Source organism: Phoca vitulina, unplaced genomic scaffold (genome assembly GCF_004348235.1).
Source record: "Phoca vitulina isolate PV1807 unplaced genomic scaffold, GSC_HSeal_1.0 scaffold20, whole genome shotgun sequence".
Classification (NCBI taxonomy): Eukaryota; Metazoa; Chordata; class Mammalia; order Carnivora; family Phocidae; genus Phoca; species Phoca vitulina.
The window spans coordinates 24,249,262-24,269,744 of NW_022589723.1; the positions used below are offsets into that span (position 1 = coordinate 24,249,262).

General features: G+C 47.7%; 1 protein-coding gene across 3 annotated transcripts in view; it reads left to right on the forward strand.

The window, feature by feature from the left end:
• MYZAP (myocardial zonula adherens protein) overlaps positions 1-20,483 on the forward strand; it is an 86,222-nt gene that overhangs the window by 5,982 nt on the left and 59,757 nt on the right. For all 3 annotated transcript variants that reach the window (XM_032416998.1, XM_032416999.1, XM_032417000.1), the window contains exons 2-3: positions 4,966-5,052; positions 18,652-18,807. In XM_032416998.1, the coding sequence (XP_032272889.1) occupies positions 4,966-5,052; positions 18,652-18,807 (243 nt within the window). The remainder of the gene's footprint in view (positions 1-4,965; positions 5,053-18,651; positions 18,808-20,483) is intronic.

Here is a 20,483-nt window from a genome sequence, read left to right on the forward strand (position 1 = left end):
TAGTTTTCTCTTGGGTGAGCTCATGTACTAAAACTAAGAGCATGATGGTATGTGGATCCCCAGTTTCTCCCATAGATGGAGACCCAGCCTTCTGCCTCCACAATGGGGGGGGGGCGGTGGTGAGAAACAGGCCCCAGAGGACCTGCCTAGCTCCCAGGTGCCCTGAGTTGCAGACAAGGGCTTGGTTGTGTATTGTCTTGTGGAGGAGGCTTGAATACTATCTGCCCCTCCCTTGATGTCCCTCCCAGGGGGAGTTGGTTTGAAGAAAGTAGAAGGCTCTCTGGGGAGTTTCAGGTATATTCGCCTTACTGTGTTTTAGTTCAACCTAAAAAGAAACTCATACTGACATTTAATTTACTGAGCAAGCGCCTATTATGTGTTGATACTATGCTCAGCCCTATAAGGGCAACAAAAGCAATTAAAGCACAAAGCTTGCTTGATCTCTTTCCCTATTTTCCCCCCTTCCATCCATGTTGTAATGCATGGAATATAATAGGAGGTACTGATGAATTGCTGTTGAATCACTGAACTCAGATTTGAGTGTTAGTCCCTTCCTCCAAAGAGGTGAATGACTCCTGATTGTTTTCCACTAGAGACCTTGCTTCTCCATCAGGCCTTTGTAGCTTGTTAGAGTTTGGCCTCTACCTGTCTGTTTTCCTTCCCCACTCTAGTGTAGGCTGTAGGCCCACTTAATGTTCTCAGAACATTCTCACATCTGTGCCTTGGGCTACAGCCTGGAGCAAATGCCTTGCCTGGTAGTTGTTTGCTGTTGTGATTTTGGATTCTCCAAACCTCAATGAACCACAAAGTCCTTTTTGTCTTTCTATACCCAGCTCAAGTGTCATCTCTAGGAGCCTTTGATAAACTCCCACCTCCAGTTAAGACTGTTGTTCCTTTTATATTCCTACTCCTTTATAAGGAAGTGCAGTTCCACCAAGCCTTAACCACCAAGCTACCCTGTGTTGGTTACACTAAGTGTTCTTATTTGCCTTGTTTAGGTGTGTTTTTGGATGCTGAGCTCTTGGGAACATGGCTGTTTCTTTTTCATCTTGGTACCCTCATTGCCCTTAAAAGTATTTTATAAGTAGTGGGTGCTCCATAACCTAATGATCAAATACACTGAGTCCACCTTCCTGCTTTTGATCCAGTGGAAGGGACCCTTGCTTGGAGGGACAGCTAATCCAATAGCTGTGATGTTCAGGGTAAGATTCAGTTCTTCTCATTGTTCAGAACATAGGGCTGAGCCAGCTGCTGTGGGAGTCTCTGGGAATAAAGTACCCTACCTTCCTCAGGTACTGCCCAGCCTGGGCTGCTCTGGGTATTGTGTATTAGAGTTTAAGGAAGCCGTGGAGATCAGCATCATAAAATGCTCAGAGAGATAAGCAACTGTGCGTTGATCTTACTCAGTGGAAAATTTTCCCACGGGGAGATTTCCTGAAAGTGAATGAATTAAAGGAGGTAAACTATACCAGGTCAACCTAGTGGGTACCTTCAAGGGTTACTTAGTGCTTCTGTTGAGGAATTCAGGATATTTTCTAGACCTCTGGGTTCTCTTTGCTGCTCCTGAGGCAGTCCTATGGGTCTAGGAAAGCTTGATCTGTCTCTCTCTTTTGGATACATTCTCTCTCAATCTTTATTATTGCTATTACTGCTATTATTTTTAATGAAAAAAACTTACACATACTTGGAACAGTTGGAAACAATGTGGGAATCCCACTTTACAGAGATAACCATCACCACCATCAGTTGGTTGTGTTTCCTTCAAGACAATTTTTTCCATCAATCTATGCAGATTATTAGAGTGCATTTAAAAAACAAAAACGGGATTATTACATTTTTTCCTGCAATTTTCTTTTTTTTTCACATGACAACACATTTGGCCATTTTATCAGGAAGCTGTCTGATCCTCTTCCAAGCTGGGTTTAAACGGTGTCTGTGCAGTCAGTCCGTCAGTGGGCCAGCACTGCTGAGAGTAGCCCATGCCTTAAAGCACCTCTAAGGATAAGAGTAAACATTTAACACAGGGGCCTGGGTGTTTAGAACCTGCTGCAGTGGCCGGATAGCTTTGAGGTCAAATGTGTGATTTTACAGGTTCGTTTTATGTTCATTCATTATCTATCACCAGGGAAAACTGATGCTTTAGGGGAAATACATTCTATTTATCCTGGGGCTTTGTCATCCCCCAGGGTGCCCTTGGCTCAGTGTGGAGTGCTGCAGGAAGTATGCTGAGGAATATCAGAGTTCTAGGTGGACAGATCAAGAATTGTCTCAAACAGGGGAAGGGAACATTGCACTTTTGGCTGATTGGACCGGTGGGGTCCCATCTGGGCCTTGTGTCCTCTTCAGTCTTTAGTTTATTCTGAAATTTCCTGCCATTAGGGACCAATCACCATACCAAAAGGTATCACTTACAATAGATCCGTTGACCAAATGGTCCTTATCATGGAAAGCAGAACCATAAAGCCAAGTGGGCCTGTTTCATTTTGGAGCTTACAGGATGATGATCGCATCTGGGTAACCATACAAGTATCTCATACCGATAGAGGCTTACTATGTGCCAGACTTCCTTTAATCTGCATTTACACTTGAGATTCAGAGAGATTGAATAGCTTGCCCATAGTCAACATGGCCAGTAGGCATTGATACCTGTGTGTGTGTGCCCTTGTGCAAGTGTGTGCACTTGTGCAAGTATGTACACACGTGTGTGTCTGGAATGGGGTGCAGGAGAAAAGCACTTCCTTTTCTCTGCAAAATGTTGCTACGGACTAGATCAGCCTATCACAGACGATTATTGACCGTCACAGACTTGGGTTGCCTACCTGGTGTGAGTTACACTTTGATGTTTGTGCACATGCCAGCTGGTTTCGACCAGTTCAGGTGGCCCCAAGTCAGAGGTTTGCCTTTCTCTGGAGGAACTCGGATTCCCGTCAGTGCTCTTGGCCGTCAGCTAAGAGCGCTACCTCCTAGCTGGAATGTGGTTTCTTTGGCCAACATGACTAGCAGTGTGCTTTGAAGCTTCGGTGGCAAGTTGGCCACATCAGGGACAGTGAGAGCCCTGGGGTCCCTGGGGGATGAAGCTTGCGCAGAGGAGAGTGAGGATGGAGAATGATTGTGAGACCAAGTCATTTAGCTGAAAGAGCTGAAAGAGAAGAAGAGGCTCAGAGGGAAGGAGGCCGGTGTAGAGAAAAGGGAAATCTGTTGCTGTCCCTGAGGGAATCCCCAGGTCCCTTCGGTAGGAGTTCTGAGGGAACATGTAAGTTCATCATCAGGAAGCTGGAGGTACCCGGGAGCAAAATGGGATGTCTCGAAGGGAGGTGACAGTGTATGTGGAGGTGCTAACACATGTCCCAAATGGACTCTTTTACCTGCACATGGAAAATGCTGTCCTCAGTCTCAGCGCCCACCTGCCAGGTACATGGGTGTGTGAGGGGGTTCCTTCCTAGGCTGGCAGGTTGGACTTCAAAGGTCTTCACAATCCCATCCCATTCCGGGTGTCTAGGCTGCAGGGTGGTTTTGCTCAGAGGCCGCCCTGTGGACCCGCGCAGACCCATGACCCCGCAGACAAGGCTGGTGGTACATTAATTTGCTAGAGCTGCTGTAAGAGGTACCACCGACCAGGTGGCTTAACCAACAGACATCTATTATCCCATAGTGTTAGAGCTGGAAGTCCGAAATCAAGGTGTTGACAGGGTTGGTTCCTTTGAGGCCTGTGTGGAAGTGATCCGTTCCAGGCCTCTCTCTTTAGCGTGTTCACATGGTGGTCTCCCTATATGTGTGTCTGTCTTCAGGTTCCCCTTTTTATAAGGATATCAGTCATTTGAGATTTGGCCCACCCTAATGACCTCATTTCAACTTAATAACTTCTGTAAAGAGCCTGTTTCCAAATACAGTCACATTCTGAGGTACTGGGGGGTAAGACTCCAACATAGGAATTTTCAGGGGACACAATGCAGTCCATAACAGGGACAAGCAGCCCTCCCATGAGTCAGGCCCACATGGCTGTGGGCTGGGTACTCTGCGTGCTGCTGGGACCCTCTTTGGCCTTTTCCAGTGGCCCAATCACTTCTCCCTGGGAAGTCACAGCAGGACCAGGCCGTGACATTAGGGTGAAATAGACATCATGTGGCATTAACTATATTCTCATTGTTGTGCAAACATCACCACCATTCATCTCCAGAATGTTTTTATCTTCTCAAACTGAAACTCCATACCTGTTAAATAATAACTCTCCATTCCTCTGTGTCCTCAGCCCCTAGCAATTACCATTCTGCTCTCTGTCCCCATGCATTTGACTCTTCTAGGTCCCTCATATAAGTGGAGTCATACGGTATTTGTCTTTGTATGATTGGCTTCTTTCACTAACCATAATGTCCTCAAGGTTCATCCATGTTGCAGTATGTGTCAGAATTTCCTTCCCTTTTAAGGCCGGATAATATTCCAGTCTATGTAGATACCACATTTTATTTATCCATTCAGCCATTGACGGACATTGCTGTTGCTTCCACCTTTTGGCGTTGTGCATAGTCCTGCTGTGAACATGAGAGTATGGACTTTTTAAAAAACTTTGTGCTTATGCATGTGTCTGTCTGTTAGAGAAAGGTTGGACAGATAGTCCCGGGGAAAGCACCTTCGCAGCCCAGACACCACGGTGTATATTTTGACCTGTATTTTGCACGTGAGCTACGATCATTCTGTATGTGCTGCTACGGAACCTGAGCCAATTAAAAAAAAAAATGTGTTTGCTGTGAAATTACTTGTTAGTGTCCTTGTTTGGAACAGCAGGTTGGTGAGTGCCTGATCTGGGCCAGGCAAAAGCTGGTCTTATCCTCAGGGTCCCCTGTGTGGTTGGTACGATCACCTCGTTGCTCAGCGGGGGAAACAGGCTCTGGGAAGCATAAGCTCACGCAGCATATTTCTACCGCAAAGGCGGGTCCCTAACTGGCTTCTCCTCTCCGTCTCTCCTAGACAAATGTCTGCAGACTGCGGCTCACCGTACCCCCCGAGAGTCCAACCTCAGAGGCAGGTGAAAAGAAGCTTGAAAGAAAAGAACAAGTAAGCCGTCTCTGAGGCAAAGCTCTGACAAGTTCTCATCTTTGAGCTCTTTTATTTTAACCCCGTCCCCCTCCCACCCTCTGTCCAGGCTATTCACAGAGTCTGAATGTCAGTGACTCTGCTGATGAAAAGGCCCTCCTGACCTTGCCACCCCATCTTCCATCTTCCCAGAAGTCCGACCGCCCTGCCTGGCTGGCTCCGCCGGCCTCCTGGCCCTGCTCTTGTTTCTTTGCTGAACGCTGGCTCTGTGTGGCCCCGAAGATGTGGGGACGTTGGCCTCAGTGACAGGTGCCGTGGCAGGGAACGGGCTTTTCCTGAAAGAGCCCAGTCCTGTGGAGTCAAAGGGCCCATTGTGAGCTGCCCGCGGCCGAGCCTGTCTCAGCCGCTGGAGGCGGAAGCCCAGCTCACGGTGAAGGCCGCCTGGAGAGAACGAGCCCAGCGGGCAGCCTGGACGCGCGGCGGGGGCACTGGGCTCGAGGGCGGAGCCGATTTCTGTGCGACGTGCTGGGCCGCGAAGTTCAGTCTGACCTTGTCCTCGTCTTAGAGGAGCTCGAAGCTTTTCAGGGGAGACAGACCTGGGAGCAGTGTTGACGTGATAGCTCAAGTGTTAGGGTCCGGAAGGGCAAGAGGGGCTCTGGGAACACGGGGAAGGGAATAGCTGACTGCTGGGGGTGACGTTGAAGCAGAGGCCCGACGGAGGCATGGGAGGTGCCGCTCACCTCTAGGCCTCTTGTCCCGGGCAAGCCATTTTCTCCTTCACAGAGAGTTGGGGGACGCCTCCTGTGTTCCGGGCACTGTGTTGGGTGTAGGGTACCATTACTCCACGGTGAGTACAGAGGTGAACAGAGCAGTGAGCAAAAAGTGCCGGTCATTCACGGAACTTACCTCTTAGTTGGGGGAGAAGGAGAATTAAAAAATCATATTTTATTATTTTTTAAAGATTTTATTTATTTATTAGAGCGAGAGAGCATAAGCAGGGGGAGCGGCAGGCAGAGGGAGAGGGAGAAGCAGGCTTCCCGCTGAGCAGGGAGCCCAACTTGGGACTCGATCCCAGGACCCTGGGCTCATGACCTGAGCCGAAGGCAGACGCTCAACCTACTGAGCCACCCAGGCGTCCCTAAAAAATCATATTTTATAGAATTTCGAAGGTAGTAAGTGCTGATGGAGACAAATAAAACCAGAGAAGGGAACAAGAGTGCCGGGGGGTAGGTAGTAATCGTTCTTGTGCATATATTTTGTGTAAGCATAAAATAAAACAGTAAAATGATAGGCTGTGTGATCATAGAAGTTTTATAAAAGGAAGCATGAGACAATGACAAGCCTTGCTGTGGAGTTGCCCGCTAATGTGGCCACTTGTAAAAAAGGAAGCTCCGCTGTGAGTGGTACATGGTTGAGAAAATCCTTAAATTTACTGGGTTGGTCTTTGTCTCTCCTCCGCTTCTCTTATCCCCTTCTTTTCCCCACTTTCTACTAAGCACAGAGCTGTCTGTACTAATTCAAATGATGAATGACAGGGAAAGGAGGAATGGGGCAGGGAGCATGAGGATATGACTAGCACCAGGTTGAGAGAAAGTGAAGTTGCTTATCTGCTTAAAGAGGGAGGATGAGTCCCACCAAAGGATCCAGAAAAAATGGCTGGCCCCATGTGAGAGCAAGGCAAGTCCAGGGCGAGCCTGGGATGTCTCCTGCCGGAGAGTGAGGTGGGCACTCACATGACGGGGGTCATAGCAAAGGACCCAGAAGCCGGTTTGAAGGGGGTCTCACTGCCCTGGCAAAATTGGAACAATGTGAACATCAAAGTAATGACAGAGGTGCCTGGGTGGATCAGTCGGTTAGGCGTCTGCCTTTGGCTCAGGTCGTGATCCCGGGGTCCTGGGATCGAGTTCCGCGTCGGGCTCCCTGCTCTGTGGGGAGCCTGCTTCTCCCTCTGCCTCTCTGTCTCTCATGAATAAATAATCTTAAAAAAAAAAAAAGTAATGCCAGTAATATGTTTTGACATGTTGCATAATAAAAAAAAGATTCACGAGTGTACAGTAATCATCAGAGATTTACAAAGGGTAAGCTCTTTTATAGAATGTCAGCTGATAAACTCGGAAAATCTCTATTTTGTAACCCTTAGGTCAGTTCATCAGTGGATGCAAAGGCTAGTTGGTGGAAGATTATCATGGAACGGTGTTTTCACACGCTCCCAGAGCATCCCCTCACACATTACCTCCTGGCCCCGAAGGTCCAGTGGTACAGTCTGGCAGCCAGCATTTCAGCCAAAGCTCCAGTCTAGCTTTCCCAGGAGGGGGGCAGCCTGACCTATGGGCTCCCGAGGTGATGCAGCCAAGGAGTGCCCGATAACACCTATGTGATGTTCATGCCAACTTGTTCAACTAAATCGAATAATAAGGAAACAAAGAAACCCCACATGTGGGACATTCTGCAAAAACATTTGGCCAAAAGGAGACTAAGGAGGGTTAACATCAAATATAATGAGCGAACCTTGGTTAGATCCAGGGTCAAAAAAAATCTGTAAAAGTTATATTGGGGTAATTGTACAGTTTTGAATATGAACCACATAGTCGATATTATTGAATAACTGTTACTTTTCTTACTTGTGATGATGGTACCTTGAACTATTTTCTCAGCCTGTGTGTAGCTTTGAATATTCTCTGAAGAAGTTTGGGGGTACAAGCTCATCACCAGAACCACCCAGCCAGACACCTGTTGTTGGCTAGATGGAGGGGGGCGCTGTGCTGCTGGGGGGTGTCCCTTCTGCCCTCTCTGTTGCCTTGTCTGTCCTTTTGGGGAACTGGACCTGAGCTGTGTCCAGGGGCTCACGGCTGGCTGCTTAACACATGAGGAATCAGAAGGAGCACTTTTTGAGGAAGCGGCCTAAGCTGGAGGGAGTGAAGGAGAGGGGCCATAGTGGCTGTCCCTGTGTGCACGGCAGGGGAAGTGGGGAGTCTGGTCCGCTGGAGCTAGACCCCAGCTGCGTGCCGGGGAGAGGTTTAGGAAGGGTTTCTGCTGCTGCAGGCACTGGAGGGCACGTCACCGCTGAGAGGCATCAGGTCTTCCCAGGCAGCGAGGGCGTGTGTTCTACATCAGGCGGGAGTTGGTAACCTAGTCATATACTTAGATTTGCCCATTTTGTCTTCAACAGTGCTTTTCAAACTTTTCAAAGCCATAAGACCCTCTTTTTTTTTTAATCCAAATATTATCATGAGCCCTCGTATGTAAACCAGGTAAAAGTGGCGGTATGGGGGCCAGAGTCCCTCCGGTGGGCGCGGGGGCAGCCCAGGGCTGTGAGGAACACCGGGCAGCAGCCGTGCGGGCGGAACATGCGCCAGGCGGCCTCGCACGCTGCTGGGCGGGCCTGGTGCACAGCCAGGCGCCCATCGGTGATGCGTCCGTGACTCACTGCCGGAGGATCGGGGTAGAGTGGAGGAGGAGGGTGGGGCCGGCCATTTCCCCAGGACTGAAGTCCTTGGGTGGTGGTTGCACCAGAAGGTACTAGTGGTAGCTGTGAGGCCGTTCTGAGTGATTTTGCCACCATGTCCTGACCGGCTTCCTGCGTTTGAGTCACTGGGGTCAGGGGCCAGGCACGGGCAAGGAGGCCCTGAAAGTGCCGCTGATGCGCCTCCACCATGGTTGTCCCTCCCTGGGACGTGGTGGCCCCGCAAAAGTGCAGGGCGCCAAGAACTCGGGACCACCCTCCCTGTGGAGGGGACTTGGGTTTCTTGGAGGGGCCGGGGGTGTGCAAGGCTGGGGGGATCGGAGCTGGTGCCGAGGGGGAAGTGGGAAGATGGGAAAGGCCTGCCAGGCGTCCGATGAAGCAGAACTGGTAGGACCATGTCCGGGATCCTGCTGGAGCTGCAGCTGACGGAGGGCGGCCTGGGCCTTATTCTTTGACGCCGTCGTGGCTGATGCTTTGTGTGTTCCGAGCACCTGGGATTCCATGGGGCAGCTGACCACACATACATGGGCTGGGCCATTCTTCCGTGCGCTCTTCCCAAAGTCACTGCAGAGAGACCCCTTACAGGGGAGGGCTCTGGCGCCCGGTGGATCTTGCCCGGCTTCGTGATGGTGTGTTTGGAGACTTCTGGAGGCAGTCACCGCAGAGGCGTCTTTTTTTGGAGTCCCGGGCTCCAGGGGGGTAAGGGGGAGGTTTCCTGCCCTTATGGCAGGCTGTTCCTGCCTACTGCTTTTAGTCCTTCTCTTCTAGAAGGTACCAGCTGCCCTGAGACTGCTTTTTGCTGGCCACAGATGAGCTCCCAAACACTTAGTTTCTCTGCCACTCAGTTTCCTTGTCTTCAAAGAAAGCACAGTAATGCCTGGTTGCAAAGAGTAAGTGAGCTAATATATGAGAAGACCCACCAAAGTGGCCTGTAACATTGCTTAGAGAGGTAGTGACTCAGGGCCAGGCTCAGCCCTTCGAATGCCAAGCACAGTGGCCCTTCTTTGCTTTTCTCCCTTAGCCTTCTGGGAGTTACTCCCCCTCCTGGAACTGCCTGTCCCGCATCTTCCTCTTGGGCTGTGCCCGTGGCATCTTAGTTTGATATCCGTATGCCCTTCTCCGTAAATCTGAGCCTCCCTCTGCCCGTGTCCTCAGGCCTTGCTTCCTCGCTCTGCAGACTTTACCTCCGAGAGCTGCTCCTTTCCTGGCTGGGAGCCAGCTTTTCTGGGGAGATGCTCACCCTGCATATCAGCTCTGTCCTGCTGGTGGCCGGGCCAGTTTTCCATGTTCTTTACATGTGGTATTTTTAGGATACAGGTATCTCATCAGCGCATTACCATTATTTTGGTATTTAAAAATATGAATCTGGATCATTTAAATGAATAGACATACCCAGAAAGGTCTAGGCTGCATGAGAGTTTGGAATGGAACCTACGTATTCACATTCAGGAAGTGTTCTGACCCCACCCTCCCTCTGTGTGAGAGTCTCCTGAGGCATCTCACATCCCCATTGCCCGATGACCGGTGAGAAGGAGTGTGTTTTCTTGCATTTGTTCCCCATAGGTATTTCCCTCAGAGCCATTTGTAATGGGTGATGTCTTTTTATTTTGTGTCCCAGAGCCCAGCTCCTTGCCTTGCACATAGTAGGTGCTTCAAGAATGACTTATGATCTTTTTGTTTTGTTTTGTTTTGTTTTAGTTTTTAGGGCTGCCATAGCAGAGTACCATGAACTGCATGGCTTAACCAACAGAAATACATTGGCTTACAGTTTTGGAGGTTAGAAGTCTGGGGTCAAGGGGTCAGTCAGCAAGGCCATGCTCTGTCTGCAGGCTCTAGAAGAATCCTTCCTTGCTTCTTACAGCTGCTGGTGGCTGTGGCAGTCCTTGGTGTGTGGCGGCCTAACCCTAGTCTTCACGTGGTGTTCTCCCGGTGTGTGTGTGTGTATCCAGATTTTCTCCTTTTTATGAGGATACCCATTATACTGGATTAGGCTCACTCTAATGACCTCATTTTAATTTGCCCTCTCTCCAAATAAGGTTAAGTTTGGAGGTACCGGGGGTTAGGACTCCAACATATCTTTTTTTTGGCAGACACAATTCAGCCCAAAACAAATTTCTTTGAGAATGTTATCTGAAATTATATTAACAACTCAGATAAATTAGCTGTGGGCTTTTGTTTATATATTAAAAATTATTAAAAATATGGGAGAGGAAATGCTTTTAGTTTGTGGGTACACATTTCATACTGAGGAAGTGATAAATATGGAATAGAATGTTTATAAAATTGTTGAACATTAAAATTCAAATTGGTGTAGATAATGTTGAAATTAACCCCCATCATTTCCAAAGAATTTTGTGAATGTATGTACCCATATTCCTATGCAAATCTGTATGTAGTGTATTCTTACACACACACACACACACACACACACACACAAGGCAGTAAGAGAACTAACACCAGCTATTACAGATTTATCAGCTAAATCAGGGTCTCACTGCGTACTTGAATTTTAGCGAGCACAACCTGAGCTCTGCTGAGTCTGTGTGGTGGTGAAGGCTTTTGCAAACGACAAAGTAATTTGAAGCAGGTGATATTTTCTTTCTTTTTTTTAGATTTTATTTATTTGTCAGAGAGAGAGAGAGAGCACAAGCAGGGGGAGCGGCAGGCAGAGGAAGAGGGAGAAGCAGGCTCCCTGCTGAGCAAGGAACCCGACATGGGGCTCGATCCCAGGACCCTGAGATCATGACCTGAGCTGAAGGCAGACGCCCAACGACTGAGCCACCCAGGCGCCTCGAAGCAGATGATATTTTCAGTAGCTGTTAACATCCCACCAGTGTAGGTGTCCGTTAGTGACCTGTCTTTTTACAGAAGCGGTCTCTCTTTAGATCTTTAAGAACACCAGTGAGGGAGAGCAGGTATGTGTGTATGAATGCAAAGTCGGGAACTTTCATAGCCCAGTATAATGTTTCAAAGGAGCAAACCCTTGCCATTCAGCTTTATAGTCCCCTTTCCCTTAAAAGCCCTAGATGAGTAAGCGTGCTGAGTCCTCGTCCTTGGCGTGACTGTTTATACAACAGCACGGGCTGTTGCCAGGTGGGGGAGCGTGCTGCCAGGATTCGGATCGGCACTGCTGGTGCCCTGACGGCGTGCAGGACTCCGTGTGCTCCCCGAGATAGCAGCCCCGGGAGGATGGCAAGAGGCCTGAGTCCTGGTGCTGGTCCCCTCACCTGCCACCATAGTGGTCGGGCCAGACAGGTCATCTCTGGGCCTCAGTTTTCTCTTCTGGCAAACGTAGGTATTAGCCTGGAGCCAGTGTTCTTCCAGATTTCTTTAGCTGTGGACCTCTGTATTCAACTGAATACATAGGGAAGTCCATCACTAAAAGAGGGGAAAGCCTAGGGACTGCGGTTTCAAGCCAGGCCAGGGCGGTGCCGGCTGCTCCAGCAGTCTCCCCCTCCCACCCTCCACCCCACACCCCCTGCCCCAGCCTTGCCAGACACCGAGGACGGCTGGGGTACCGTTCACAAAGCCACTGGACTACACAGCTCTTTTCCATTTTTTGATCTCCTGAGATTGTGACTGTCACCCTAGGAAGAGCCACAAGACCAGTCGAGGGGTGAACATCTCACTGTCACGGCGATGGCTATGACGCAAACAGCTAAAAGACCCAAGAAGAGAGAGGCAGACAGACAGAAGCCTCCAGACAAACGCATAGACTTCAGCAGGATCCCAGATACTCAGAAATGGAAAGACCCCACCACTAATAATAGAATCTATCCATATCTCCTAGTATGCCCAGCAGCGTCCACGGGGTTTTATGTGTATTATTCTGTGTATTTCTAGAACGACCCTCTGAAGTGGGTGGTATTATCCCCCTTGTCCTGTTCAGGACGCTGAAGCTCGGTGCAGTAAATAACTTGCACAAGGCCACGCAGCTAGGACACTGGATTTGCAGTTCCAGCTTGGGTCTGTGCTATGGCCGCGTTGCCATGGGAACGTCAACCCTCACACTTTCTCTTATCAGGGAAGGTCTCTGGAGGATATTTGTATTTTATCAGTCAAGGTTACCTGACGTGTGTACTATGTGACTGGGTTCCAGCCAAGAAGTTCCTGATTTTGCCCTCCAGATAGTCTTTTCCTTTTTCTCTGGGGTTGTTGGGCCCAACCAGCTGTTGACTGCGTAGAAGCTAGAAGGTAATAGCTTTAAGAAGCTGCCTCCTATCGGGATACTGTTATTAGAACTACACTCCCTTTGGGATTTCTGCTTGGCTACAGGTTGTTCTTTTCCTTCTCTTTAAGCATTAAAAATGATTGGTCTTTGTCCAAACATGAGATTATTATTTTATATAAAATGGTCTCTTCGGTCTGTGAGATTCTCAGAAATAACAAATACCTTAATAAGCCAGAGATATCCATTCCTTTGAGGAGACTGTCCCCTCCCTATTTGCCTCTCAGGCCGTGGGAAGGCCTCTCAGGCTGGCTGTAGTGTTCATTTTCGTCACAAGGAGATGAAACAATGTCAAGTGTGACTCATGACTGGGAACTCCTCATTTGCTAGGATGGACACACAGGTCAGAGCACATTCCTGACAGTGCGGTCCCTTGCCTGCAAGGTAAGTAGGATGCTCTTGGCTCAGCGCTCAGCCATCCCTGGGTCAGCTGCTGCCCTCTGGCTGGAAGAAGAGGTTCAAAGCAGGAAGTTTTTGAAATAACTTGGCTTCTAGTTTGCATGTCATTTAGTTCATGTAATGGTCCACCTAAGTCGCGTTGGCAGACCGGACAGGTGACCAGCTGCCCGTCCTGGCCTCCGGGGCCATGGGCTGGCTGTGGCAGGCTACCACCCTCCGTTTGGATTTATGTTAAACTGTGTGTGTCTGCTGGTATTTCTTGCTGAGAACCCTTCTTGACCAAAGGATTTTTTTCCTTTGCACAGATCAGTGTTTTGGAAGACCAGATGCTCCAAATCTTCTGACATAGACCCAATTCCAAATATTCTGTCTTCCCTCCTCCCTTGAAAACGTATTTATTGAGCATCTCTTTATGCTGAGTATTGGGGATAAAGCAGTGAATGCGGCAGATCCAGTCCCTGCGTTATGGAGCTTATCTCATGGAAGATCATATATTCTGGGAAATATGGTCTAGCTCTCCAGCAGCCGGAAAGCCCTTGCGGCAGGAATTTAGGTGAAGTTCCTTTTCTGTAGTTTCTCCTTCTCTCTAAGGCACTTTCCACTACATTCATCTCTGGGGAAAACAGCATGAGCCTGTATGTTATTTTTCAGCTATGAGTACAGCCCAGGGAACAGTTTAACTGAGAGATTCTCCGTATGTTTTTCTGATTCCACCCGTTGTTAATTCCGCTGCATTTCACGTACGGGTTATGGGATGCCTTTCAGTCGGCTGGTACTTTTTCCCTTCTTTGGCGCTGACTTTCTTTTCGTTTCGTGCATTTGTTAGGGCTTTGGTTTTCAAGGCAGTTTTGCCTCGTATTGTTTCATGCCCAGGAGGCTTTTCGTAGGCCTAGTACATTTTTAAGAATTTGATGTTTTAATACCAACCAAGCAGCATTAGAAAGAAGTTTAAAAAAAAAAAAAAAAACCAACTTTTTTTTTCTTTTTTTTTAAATTTTATTATGTTATGTTAGTCACCATACAATACATCATTAGTTTTTGATGTGGTGATCCACGATCCATTGTTTTCATATAACACCCAGTGCTCCATGCAGTACGTGCCCTCCTTAATACCCATCACCGGGCTAACCAATCCCCTTCTCCCCTCCCCTCTAAAGCCCTGTTTGTTTCTCAGAGTCCATAGTCTCTCATGGTTCATCTCTCCCTCCAATTCCCCCTCCCCATTTCTCCCTTCCTTCTCCTAGTGTCCTCCATGCTATTCCTTATGTTCCACAAATAAGTGAAACCGTATGATAATTGACTTTCTCTGCTTGACTTATTTCACTTAGCATAATCTCCTCCAGTCCCATCCATGTTGATGTAAAAGTTGGGTATTCATCCTTTCTGATGGCTGAGTAATATTCCATTGTATATATGGACCACATCTTTTTTATCCATTTGTCTGATGAAGGGCATCTCGGCTCTTTCCACAGTTTGGCTATTGCGGACATTGCTGCTATGAACATTGGGGTGCATATGGCCCTTCTTTTCACTACATCTGTGTCTTTGGGGTAAATACCCAGTAGTGCAATTGCTGGGTCATAGGGTAGCTCCATTTATAAATTTCTGAGGAACCTCCACACTGTTTTCCAAAGTGGCTGTACCAACTTGCATTCCCACCAACAGTATAAGAGAAAAACCCCAACTTTTAACTACAGAGAATTTCAAACATATACAAAAGGAGACTGAATGGTGTGATGAATCACTGACCCTTCCCCCAGCCCCAGAGCCCTCAACCCAGGCTCAGTCCTGCCCGGTCTGTACTCTCATCCGCTTCCTCCACCCTGTATCCCAGATATCGTAAATATTTAAGCATGTTTCTCTGAAAGATAAAGGCTATCTCTTAATACAATCACAATGCTGTTATCATGCCTAAAAAACTAATATTTATCTTATAGGGAGGTATTTTAAAGGACCTGAGAAGAAAAATATTCTGCCACAGATACTGTGCTAAACATGTCAACTCTTTTTTCTATTTTTTTCTGCGTTCTCCAGTTTTTCACCAAAAGCATACTGACATTTTGTCAGAACGATAGCAGTCTTGGGCTCCTTTGCAACTCCTCTGGGTAGAGATTGTATGACCGGGGCAAACATCAGCTCCCTGTCCCTCCATCTAAGAAGAGCAGAGGATGTTCCCTTCAGCTGGACCATATTTACATAATCTGGAAAAGTCCCCAGAATTTCTTCCAACTTCTAAAGCTCCCTCTCCATTTAGCAAATATTTATTGAGAAATTCATTGTCAGTCACTTAGGTGTCAGAGACTGTGATGGAAAAGAAGACCAACAAGGCCCAGTGGATGGGCGAGCAGGCCTTCCATATAGGATGATATTAATAGTCACTGTGTTATGGTTGTGGTGAAGGTGTAGGGACCTAACCAGTCTGAGTGAAGATGTCCTTGAGGGAGAGACATTGCAGCCCAGCAGTGGGCACTGCACACAGAGGGAATGGCCCGTGTCATGCCCTGTGACAAGAAGGAGGTTGACTGATAAAGGAACATAAAGGAGGTGGGGGGGCCGGCGCAGAGGGGAAGATGGCGCCCAGGAGGCTGGACAGGAGCCTCCACATGCTGAGCCTGCCTCTTCCCAGTGGCCCCGACCGGCCCGGGGCCCCGGCTCTTGGCTTCCCTGCCCCTGAGGTCTGGGCTACCACATGGAGATGTGAGATTCCATTTCACTCCTGACTCGTAGCTATTTTGAAGGCTTTGTGGTCAAAGGGAAGAGCTTAGATTTGGGAAGATGTACTCAGGCACTTGAATGTCGCCACCTTGGGAGAACTAATAATATTTACGTGGTAGGGTTACTGTGGGGATTAAAGAAGATGCTGTGTAATAAAAGAGACAACCAGTATTTGTCCCCTGCTCGCTCTTCATAAACAGTGCCGCAGCTGCTCACGCTGCCTCAGGAACCCTCTCGGTGTGGAGCGGCCGGGCGGCCCTGCCCCTGACCAGAGTCCTGGGCCGGGCCCCTCTCTGGGCTCTATTATTTATCCTTGGCTTTGTAGTAATTTTTTAGTTTTTTGAAAACTGAAATGAAAGTTATTCATTCAAAAATAACACCCCCCCCCCTTTTTTTTCTGGCTAAAAATCAGACCTACAGAAGCATAAGGGGAAAAAAAATGAAATCCCGTTTCAGCTGAGGCCACTGGTATTAAAAGTCTGGATTCCGTCCTTCTAGATGTTTTATGCACACAAACATACATTTTAAAAACAAAACCCAAGAATATGGAAATGACCGGTTTTCACTTCACAGACCTTCAATGTCTTTCCATGCGTAACTGTTAGAGCCACCACGTCTAGAGCCGTGTTTCGCACACCTCGTTGTGTTGTCTGTGACATTGTGTGTGTCCTCCTCCACGGGTGCTGGTCCTCGTCCCTCCACTGGGCAGGGAGGCGCAGCCCTCTGTATGCGGCCACCTGAGCGTTTTCCTGAAAGCCGGTCCATCTGGGACAGACTTGACTTGCAGAAAAGCCTTTCAGCCAAGCCTCCTGTCCTCAGCAGCTTGTTTTTCAGGAACTGGGTGGAGACTGACTGAAAGAGCTTGCTTTTGTTGCCTGGTATGCGGGGAGTTGCAGTAGAGCTTTTCCTCTTCCTAATTATATGTCTGGGAAACTGGGGGTCTGGAATCCCAGCTTGTCACTCCACCAAGGGCCATGGAACAGCCTCTCCACCTAAATTTATATACAAATTTCAAGAGTTGCCTTAGTGCCTGTGGGAGCCAAGCACCAAGGACTCAAGCGGAATCATTTTCTGGAAGCAGATACAGAGTGTCACAACCCCTCATATCCCATCTCTTGCCAAATATGTACCGAAGGATGGGAAGCAATGGATCTTTCGTTTTCTAGTTTTTTTTTTTTTTTTTAAAGCTCCCATCCTAGACAGACAGACAATACAAATGGGTATAAAGAAAGAATTGAAAGATGTTCTGATACCCAGTACCCCTGCCCCGCTGTCCCCTCCTTAGAGGTCATTATTATTAATAATTTGTCATGTATCTTTTTAGACTGTTCTTTGACAAACTTTAAATGAATGGGATCATAAAGTTTTTATTCTGCCCAAATGAATGATTTTAAAATGCAAATTACGATTTTGTATGCCAAACATATTTTGCAGGTGCATGGAAGGAATTTATGCAGCGGTGGTTTAAAAATTAGTGGGAGGGGCACCTGTGTGGCTCAGTTGGTTGGGCATCCGGCTCCTGATTTCAGTTCAGGTTGTGATCTCAGGGTTGTGGAATCGAGCCCTGAGTTCGGCTCCGCACAGAGTCTGCTTGAGAATCTCTCCCTCTCCTGTCCCTCCCTCACTCATGTTTCCCCCCGCTCCAAATAAATAAATGAAATCTTAAAAAAATAAAAAATTAGTGGGAGAGCAGAGTTGCCATTATGGAATTCAGGCTTCTGTACTGAGATTATCAAGGTACCAGGGTCAGCCCCAAGGGAGACTGAATGTGGGTTGGTTTGTCTATGAAGTCTCAGTCCCTGGTTTTGTCCTGCCCTTCCTTCTCCCTCCTAGGGGCTCTTACTCTGGCCTCCTGCACCTAACAAAGCCTGCAGTATGGGGAGGTATACTTCGTGTCAGAGAATCGGCCTTGAATCTGGATATGTGGCTGGAAGCAAGTTATTTAACCTCTCTGAACTTTGGTTTTCTCAGCTATCAAGTGGAGAGGCTCATCGCTTTGTCCCAGAGTGGTCGTAAAGATTCAACGTGCTAAGGAACGTATCTGGCTTATGGTAGAAGCTGAACAAATCTTAATTTCCCTTTCTCGGGCTTCTTGAGCCTTCATTCTGTAAAGGTGTGTTAGGACTTGGACATATTACCCCTTCCCAAGGGCGTTTGCATTTCAACACTGATCAAAGCTTTAGGTGAAGGAATTAAGGTGCTGGAAGGTTCTTTTGCCTGGCTTTTCAGAAATATTTCATGAATGGTCACAACAGGTTGTGTACTCATCCCCCCACCCTCCTTTGCTCAGAGCTGGTCCAGGGTCAGTCCTACCCTCAGGGGACAATTTGGCTGCCAGAGGGCAGCCAGCATTCTTCCCCCAGTATCTCAACCTCATGCATTTCAAGGGTTGTATTTAGCGATGAGGTTGAAGGTATCCAGAGGAACTGATATCACGGGAAAAGCAGCATTACCAGGATACGAGGACTAGGAGAGTGCAGACACTTGCTCTTGTCCTGAGGGGACAACACAGGTCCATGAGAAGGGTGCCCGTCCGGGCCGGAGGGGCCCTGCAGGGGCACTCTTAGGTGGGTGGATAGGGCTTCAGTAGAAATTCGAGAAAGATGCCCTTCCTCTAGGGCAAAAGCTGGCCCAGCCCAGGCCAGGTACAAGCGGGAGAAGGGTGAGCAGCTGGGTCTCCTCCGGCCTCTCCTTGCCACCCGGCTCCTCAGTGCCCGCACAGCCCGCATGCCCATACCCAGTGCACCCCTTCTCAAAGCCGCTCCCACGAGGCCTAAACCGTCATTATTCTTTCCTCTTTTCTCCCTTCTTGAAGCACCCTGACCTAAGCAATGGGGAGCCAACCAGGAAACTTCCTCAGGGTGTTGTCTACGGCGTGGTACGGAGATCGGATCCAAATGAGCAGAAAGAAATGGTGGTGTATGGGTGGTCCACCAACCAGCTGAAAGAAGAGATGAACTACATCAGAGACGTGAGTCATTTAAAGATGTTTGTTTGTTTTGTTTATACTCCTTGTGTAGCATGTGAGACGGTGGAGTGAATGTAATAAGGCCTTTTGGAAGAATTCCTAGTGTTACCATTTTGGATGGAAATGTTTCTACATATCTTCACGGTAATGTTAAAGGTGCAGATGTAATTCTGCAGTGAGGTCTAGAGTGAACTGCTGGAGGTGACTAAGTAGGGATGCTCAGGAGACCAAATAACTCCCATCTTCCGTGTATAATATGGAGGCTTTTAAGTGATCTTTGCTTATTATGTTGGACACTCCATTCCCAGCACATGAGTTTCAAAAACTGTATACATTTGGTTGCTTTGGGCTGTAAGGAACAGAGACGCCAACTCAGAAAGGAAATTTGTCTCGTGTGGGGATATGTGTAGGGGTAGGTAGGCTCTGACCAGGGCATGTCCAGGCTCCAGTCCTACTTGTCTGAGTTTCCCTTGGTTCTGGCCTTCAGCTTCAGGCTCGGGCATCATCTGAAAATATCATGGTGTCTCGAAGAAGAAAAGAGGCTACTCATCTCTGGTTTCTTTTTAGAGGCCCTTTATTAGGCTTCTCCTCATGTCTCATTGGCCAGGGTTGGGTCACATGCCCATTCCCAATCCATCCCTGGATGGATCCCCTGGCGAGGGGAGTGAAATTGATTATGGCTGGTTCAGACCAATCAGTTATGTTGAAACAGATGCTGAGAAGTCAAACACAGTAGACACTGTCCATCTCAGGCCAATCAATGTCATTTCTTTGTGTTTAATATTACATTTCTTAATTTTTTAATTACACACTTTTTTCAAAGAAATTTGGAAAATACAAAAATGTATAATAAGAAAATAAAACCATCCATAATTCCATCATTTAATTAGAACCGTGGTTAAGGAACATTTCCTTCTAAATTTTTTGTTTCTTTTCATCTGTGTCTCCATCCATCCATCCATCTCCATTCCTTTTTAGTTCTTTGGCCTCCCAGCGCCTTTGTTGACCAAATCAGTGTGATTAGATGGAGAGGGAATGAGCTTCTCTGACACTGATGGGCCCTGAGCACCAGCCTGTGGACTAGAAAGTGCTCATGAGAAGCAGAACAGTGTGGGGCAGTGGGGTATCCCCTGGACCTCGGTTCAATGTCCACCTCTGTGTTTGGCCCAGCCAAGCTTTTGTTCTCCCTGGGCTTCAGTTTTTTCCTGTATAGATTGTGGAGGTTGGGAGGGGACCCCTGAAGTCAAAACTGCCAACTTTTTATTTGGAGTGTTTGCAGAGAAGACACAAAGTCATGTTGTCAGCTTTCGTATGGATTTTTTAAAAGAACATTTCTTATCAAATATTAAAAATAATAAATATTTTGAGCACCTTCTTTCATGAGTCTTGAAAGATTTGGATACTTACATAATTAAAAAGGAATAAAAACATCTTGTCTTAATTGAAAATAATAAATGCTTAACAGAGAAAATGAAGGAAAACCAAAAAAGGTACACACACAAAAGCACAGGACAAGTGTGACAACCATCAGCCTCAAATCCCCAGTCATCCTACTCTGCAAATATTATTTTTAATCATTTTTCCTATATAGAAGCAACTTGAACATCCCTAGTCTCCCCTATTTTTCTCGTGGAAATACTTAGTCCCTTCTCATATGTCTTAGATAACATGGTACTGCT